The sequence below is a fragment of the Sinocyclocheilus rhinocerous genome, unplaced genomic scaffold, assembly GCF_001515625.1.
Source record: "Sinocyclocheilus rhinocerous isolate Xijiao unplaced genomic scaffold, SAMN03320098_v1.1 scaffold1268, whole genome shotgun sequence".
NCBI lineage: Eukaryota > Metazoa > Chordata > Actinopteri > Cypriniformes > Cyprinidae > Sinocyclocheilus > Sinocyclocheilus rhinocerous.
This window is the reverse complement of record NW_015664016.1, coordinates 215,138-221,800: the sequence shown is the minus strand read 5'-3', so window position 1 is coordinate 221,800 and position 6,663 is coordinate 215,138. Positions and strand designations below refer to the sequence as shown.

General features: G+C 40.4%; 1 protein-coding gene across 1 annotated transcript in view; it reads right to left on the bottom strand.

Moving 5' to 3' along the window:
• LOC107729289 (erythroid differentiation-related factor 1-like) overlaps positions 1-6,663 on the bottom strand; it is an 18,930-nt gene that overhangs the window by 5,414 nt on the left and 6,853 nt on the right. Inside the window, exons 11-22 of the mRNA XM_016539755.1 lie at positions 6,130-6,241; positions 5,893-6,040; positions 5,689-5,800; positions 5,481-5,592; positions 5,136-5,405; positions 4,860-4,931; positions 2,869-2,948; positions 2,578-2,645; positions 2,293-2,484; positions 1,582-1,782; positions 1,142-1,363; positions 820-1,046 (exon numbers count right to left, since the gene is read on the bottom strand). Of these exons, the coding sequence (XP_016395241.1) occupies positions 820-1,046; positions 1,142-1,363; positions 1,582-1,782; positions 2,293-2,484; positions 2,578-2,645; positions 2,869-2,948; positions 4,860-4,931; positions 5,136-5,405; positions 5,481-5,592; positions 5,689-5,800; positions 5,893-6,040; positions 6,130-6,241 (1,816 nt within the window). The remainder of the gene's footprint in view (positions 1-819; positions 1,047-1,141; positions 1,364-1,581; positions 1,783-2,292; positions 2,485-2,577; positions 2,646-2,868; positions 2,949-4,859; positions 4,932-5,135; positions 5,406-5,480; positions 5,593-5,688; positions 5,801-5,892; positions 6,041-6,129; positions 6,242-6,663) is intronic.

The window sequence follows — 6,663 nt, the reverse complement described above, 5'->3', positions numbered from 1 at the left end:
AAACAAAAATAACGACTTTATTCCACATTTTCGTCTCTACTGCGTCACTTTGGACGCGCATTCATGACAGTATCATGACGCGAGCGATCATGACTTTTCTGGACCTTGAACGTCGTGGTAGTTACCTTGCTCGATAAAACTGTATCGATATTTATCGACGGTACACCTTCGATAACAATATGAAAAATGTTCGATATAGGGCACGATATAGGCACGTATATATATATTTAATTGTTATTAAATTATTTTTATTATAATTATATAATTCTTATTATTATTATAATTATATCATATAATTACTCCAACAGTCTTAATATTATAATCTTACCCAAGAAAAAAAATCTTATTAATATTGTTATTATTATCATTAATAAATATTAATTATATTTATATAATAATCTTAATAAAAGACACTTTAATCAAAGGGATAAAAAAAATGAGAAAGTATTATTATAGTAATATTGTTTCTCTTGTAGATAAAACATCTTATATTAAGATGACTATATTAAGATAATATTTAATAATATAATAATAATTTCTTATTTGTATATCCCTTGGGTAAGTGTCACACATTAAGATTATTATATGTCAATAATAATATGTCAATAATAACAATAATAATGGGACACTTCATGTCCATGTACAAGAGAAATTAATACAATTTATAAAATAAAAACTAAAAATAATAAAATTATTATTATCACCATTACAATCATTATTATTACAACAACCAGCAAATCAAAATGTGCATTTCAGAAGCTGTTAAACATCTTAAAAGTTCAAGTACAGTTCAAGACTGTATGTGTGATAATGATTAACCTTGTTGTAGTAGAGGGCCTCTCCCGGTGAGAACTCGCCGCGGCTATGCTCTGATGTCGTGACGCAGTGAGCCTGAGCGCAGATACGCATGAGTCGACCGATGTTACACAGCAGCAGGGCTGTGTTCACAGAGTCTGAAATCGCATTGAAATCCTGCATGCCCTTCTCAAAACACGAGAAACTTTTCTTCCACAGCTCCTGCTCGGCCACGCACACGCTCCTGCGCACTGGAGAAGAAAAAGCGATACTTCACAAACAGCTTTCGACAAACCACCCCAAATGTTTGTTGTTAAAGTCTAATAGAAACCCAAGAAGCCCTCACCTCCTTGTTTTTCCGCCTGCATGGCCGCGGCCTGGTTCATATAAAAGACGCCCATCTCGTTGCGGATGTTACCGAGCCGTTTCAGAACCTGACCCAGCTGCTCCTGTCCCAGGTCCTTCGGAACTCCTGAGGTCAAAAGGTCATGGGCGGCCTCGTAACACTTGCTGCTGACGATCAGCTGGTACTCTGGGTCTGAGGCCAGATCAGTGGCCATGCTAAAGGCTGAGAGAGCAAAAAACAAATGTCAATATTCAAATGTTATAAGACACTGTCTCTTCCTGGAGTTTTAATATCCAATCCACATCCTAAGCACAGTGAAATTTCACTGCTCCAAAATCCCATTCCACATCGGTGTTGCAGTAATTACAGTAGCTGCTACCATAATGCACAATATAGTATGATTTCTTCAGCACAAAGAGCGTGTGATGTAGCGTTCAGACCTTGGCAGGAGCTCTCGCGGTGCAGGCAGTGGAGGATCTCCTGGTCGTCTTTAGTCTGGTAGTTGTATTCCTCCAGATACGCTGCTCTGTTTGAGGCATTCTGGGCCAACATGAGCTGAACATCTCCACACAGAGACAGACACTGGCAGTGGAATAGAAGCACCTGCGGGTGGAGACCACCACTGATGGAGCAATACCCATCTATAGGGACAGAGAAAGTATATATCGATCAAGTTTGAACAGATAAGCTCTAAAGAAGCTGCTTAATTAACAGTCTTTAATTATATATTTTTAACTTCCTGTTTTAATAAGAACATATCATGCACATGTGTAGAATATTCACATTCAATATTCATGTTCAAAAGTTTTGAGGTCAGTAAGATATTTTTAATGTACCTGAAACAAGACTTTTATGCTCAGCAAGGCTGCATTTATTTGATTAAAAATACAGTAAATACAGTAATATTATTATTACAATTTGAAATAATTGTTTTCTGTATTTGAATTTTTTTAATATATTTGAAAATATTTTAAAATGTAATTTACTCCTGTGATGCAAAGCTGAAGTTTCAGCATCATTACTCCAATCTTCAGTATCACATGATCCTTCAGAAATCATTCTAATAAGCTGATTTGCTGCTCAAGAAACATTTTGAACGACAATGTATATCCTGAGGTTTTTTGACAACACTGAAAGCTGCTTGTTCTTACCGTGGCACTGCAGAGCCAGTTTGATATAGCGCAGGGCCCGTCCGTACTTTAGCAGGTTGGTTGCAGCATCTGACAGGACGAAGTACGCTTTCGACGCTTTCAGGAACAGCTGCAGTTTCATGCGGTGCTGCCATGTGCCCGGTAACATACCAGAGCGTGTCGTCACCTTCAACTCCTCGTTACACGGCCCGACTGTGTGACCCAAGATGAAGATGAACACTGTACATAATCAAATAGTGGAAGAAGAAACAGTTTCTGAGGAAGTGAATGGATGAGGTGACTGACCTCTGTCCAGCAGCAGAGCGATCTCTTTCTCCACGTCTCTAGCTCCGTTCTGACTCCGCTCCTCATATTTTAGAGGGATAGGTGTGCTGGGGTCGGCCGCAGGAAGGTCACTCTCTTTCTTTATGCTGTTGTCCACGGCTTTTAAACCCTAAACACACAGATAAGGTTTTGCATTAGTGCTTTTTGGATGGATGGATGGATGGATGGATGGACAAGATAGAACAATGTAGGGATGGAAGGGCGGATGGATGGATGGACAGATGGACGGATGGACGGACAAGATGGAACAATTTTAGAGGGATAGGTGTGCTGGGGTCGGCCGCAGGAAGGTCACTCTCTTTCTTTATGCTGTTGTCCACGGCTTTTAAACCCTAAACACACAGATAAAGTTTTGCATTAGTGCTTTTTGGATGGATGGATGGATGGATGGATGGACAAGATAGAACAATGTAGGGATGGAAGGGCGGATGGATGGATGGACAGATGGACGGATGGACGGACAAGATGGAACAATTTAGGGATGGATGGACGGACGGACGGATGGACAAGATGGAACAATGTAGGGATGGATGGACGGATGGATGGATGGACGGACAGATGGATGGATGGATAGATGGACCTACAAGATGGATGGATGGATGGATGGATGGATGGACGGAGAAGATGGATAGATGGATGGATGGAAGGATAGATGGATAAGACGGACCAATGGACAGATGGATGGATGGATGGATGGACGACAAGATGGATGGATGGATGGATAGATGGACGGACGGACGGAGAAGATGGATAGATGGATGGATGGAAGGACAGATGGATAAGACAGACCAATGGACAGATGGATGGATGGACAGACAGGATAGACAGACGGTACAAGATGGATGGGTGGATGATTTAGATAGAGTTATGGATAGATGGATAAGATAGAATGATGAATGGATGGATGAAAAAACGGATGGACTAATGGATGGATAGAAAAATAGATGGATGGATAAGATAGAATGAAGGATGGACAGATGGACTGATAGATAGATAGATAGATAGATAGATGCTTGGATTGATGAAGTCCAGAGAACTAAGAAAAAAGAAAATGCATGCACATGAACAAAAATATGAAAAGAAATATTAATCTCATTCTCTTACCTTCAGAACGTAGCTGAGAACCAGTCGGCACTTCTCCTCCTTGTCTTGTGACACGGGAAATGCACAGTTGGGCTGCAAGGCAACATAATGCTAATAATAACATGATACATTGGTAACAATGATGCAAAATCATTATGTAAATTCATGCAAGGTGGAAAACAGTTCATTTACAAACATCTAAATAGACCGTTTTAACTTCTACTATACATCAAATAGCTTATATTCAATAATATCTGTGTACAAACAAAAAAGAAACCCAGTCTTCAGATTGATCTCCTACTCTGATCTGATGTGTGCTCTTGTATTTCTCTGGAACCGACAGCTCCCCGACAGACTTGATGACAGCCACCGCTTTGGAGTCGTCCTGCGGCTCAGAGGAGGTGCTGTAGGAGCAGCTCTCGTCTTCCTCTTCCTCCTCCTCCTCCTCCTCTTCATCACTGTAGCTGTCTTCAGATCCCCCGCCCCTCAGTGACTCCCCGTTCCCCTCGTCCTCACTCACGTCATCCAGCTGAAACAGTTCTGCCAGCATGTAGTGAGCCGAAGCGATGATCTACACCAGCAAACAGAAGAAAACAGTCAGAAATCATGCATCAGCTCAGGAAATTAATGTAATGAAGCTACATAAGAGGGATAGGTGTGCTGGGGTCGGCCGCAGGAAGGTCACTCTCTTTCTTTATGCTGCTGTCCACGGATTTTAAACCCTACAAACAAGGTGAGGTCTTGCTTTAGTGTTTTTGGATGGATGGATGGATAAGATAGAACGGTGAATGCATGGATGGAAGTATGGATGGATGAGATAGAACGGTGGACGGATGGACAAGATGGAACAGCGGATGGATGGAAGAATGGCTGGATAAGATAGAACGATGAATGCATGGATGGAAGAATGGATGGACAGATGGATGGATGGAAGAATGGATGGATAAGATAGAATGATGGATAAGATAGAACAATTAATGGATGGAGGAATGGATAGATAGATAGAGATGGATAGATGGATGGATGGATGGATGGAAGGAGCTTGACTATGGTTATGGTTAGTGAACAAAGAATGTTAATTTCACAGTCCACAGAACTAAGAAAAAAGAAAATGCACATGAACAAAAATATGAAAACAAATATTAATCTTGTTCTCTTACCTTCAGAACATAGCTGAGAACCAGTCGGCACTTCTCCTCCTTGTCTTGTGACACCGGAAATGCATAGTTGGGCTGGAAGGCAACATAATGCTAATAATATTATACATTGGTAAAATGATGTCAATTTATTGTGCAAATTCATGCAAGGTGGAAAAAAGTACATTTACAAACTACTAAATAGACCATTTTAACTTCTACTATACATCAGGCACCTTATATTCAATAATATTTGTGTGCAAATAAAAAAAGAACTCAATCTTCAGCTTGATCTCCTACTCTAATCTGATGTGTGCTCTTGTATTTCTCTGGAACCGACAGCTCCCCGACAGACTTGATGACAGCCACCGCTTTGGAGTCGTCCTGCGGCTCAGAGGAGGTGCTGTAGGAGCAGCTCTCGTCTTCCTCTTCCTCCTCCTCCTCCTCCTCTTCATCACTGTAGCTGTCTTCAGATCCCCCGCCCCTCAGTGACTCCCCGTTCCCCTCGTCCTCACTCACGTCATCCAGCTGAAACAGTTCTGCCAGCATGTAGTGAGCCGAAGCGATGATCTACACCAGCAAACAGAAGAAAACAGTCAGAAATCATGCATCAGCTCAGGAAATTAATGTAATGAAGCTACATACCTGTGGATGTCGCTCCTCATCCAGCAGTTTAATACAGTTGAGCAACAGAGTTCTGATGGTCCCATAGTTCTTCCTGTTTTGGCTCTTCTTTAGCATCATGTTGCTGGCCACTCTGTCATGCAAAACATCAAATAGATTCGTCTCTGATGCTTACTGAGAAACTTAAGGAACAGAATTTGAGAATGGTAGTTATGAAAGTAAATCATACTTGTAGAGAAGCACCGCTACAGGAAGTGTGAAGGGATTCTGGCATTTCTCCTCTGCCGCCTCTTCACACAGAGTAGTGAGGTCATACAGCTTCACAATGTCACTTCCACTAGCTGAATGGACAAAACAGAAAGCCATTAGTGATTAAAGAAGTCACTTTAGCTGAAGAAGTTTGAAAGCAAACTAAAGAACGTCAGCCGCCCACCTTTGAAGAGCCAGTACGTGTGTCCTTCTTTGGTACAGTTGGATTTCAGGAATGACAGGATATTCTGTGCAATGTCTTTGACAACCCGCGTCGAGAACATAGAGTTCTCCAAATCCGGGATGTCCTCTGTCTTTATCATTTCATATTTCTGTAAATGAGATGAGAGTTGTTAGGAAATTGAATATTGTTGTACATCAATATGTGCAAACCTATTTAATAATCACCAAATCATCTTACCTGCACAATGCCATTGACGTGAAAGCACATGACCAGCTCCGGTACATTACACATCAAATTATCCAGCCAGTAATCAATTCCTGTGAGAACGTTGATTGGTTTGTTGTTGTCCCTGTTAAGACAAAGTGAAGTATTTAAAATAAATATATAAAATACTTAAATAAAGGGTTAGATATACAGTACACAGCATAAATGAGTACACCCCCTCTAAAACTTAACAAATTCAGCAATTACTCTTTACTTAGAAGACATGTTAAGGTTCTTTGGAGATGTAATGTTCCAACAAGCCTGCTTGATCAATTACCAAAGAAGAATGCCAAAATTATTCAGCAAAATAAGATTTTCTTATCAAAGTGATAACATTTTGTGTTGCAAAAATGAGTACACCCTCCTGAAAGTTACTAAAAAAACAACAAAAAAAAGTGTAGGTTTAAGGCTATTTTTGATCAACAGGTAAGTATATTGAACCAAACTTTTAAAGACAAGTAATTTCCTGACAATTAAAAGTGTTATATAGCCCACTGAATCATACTC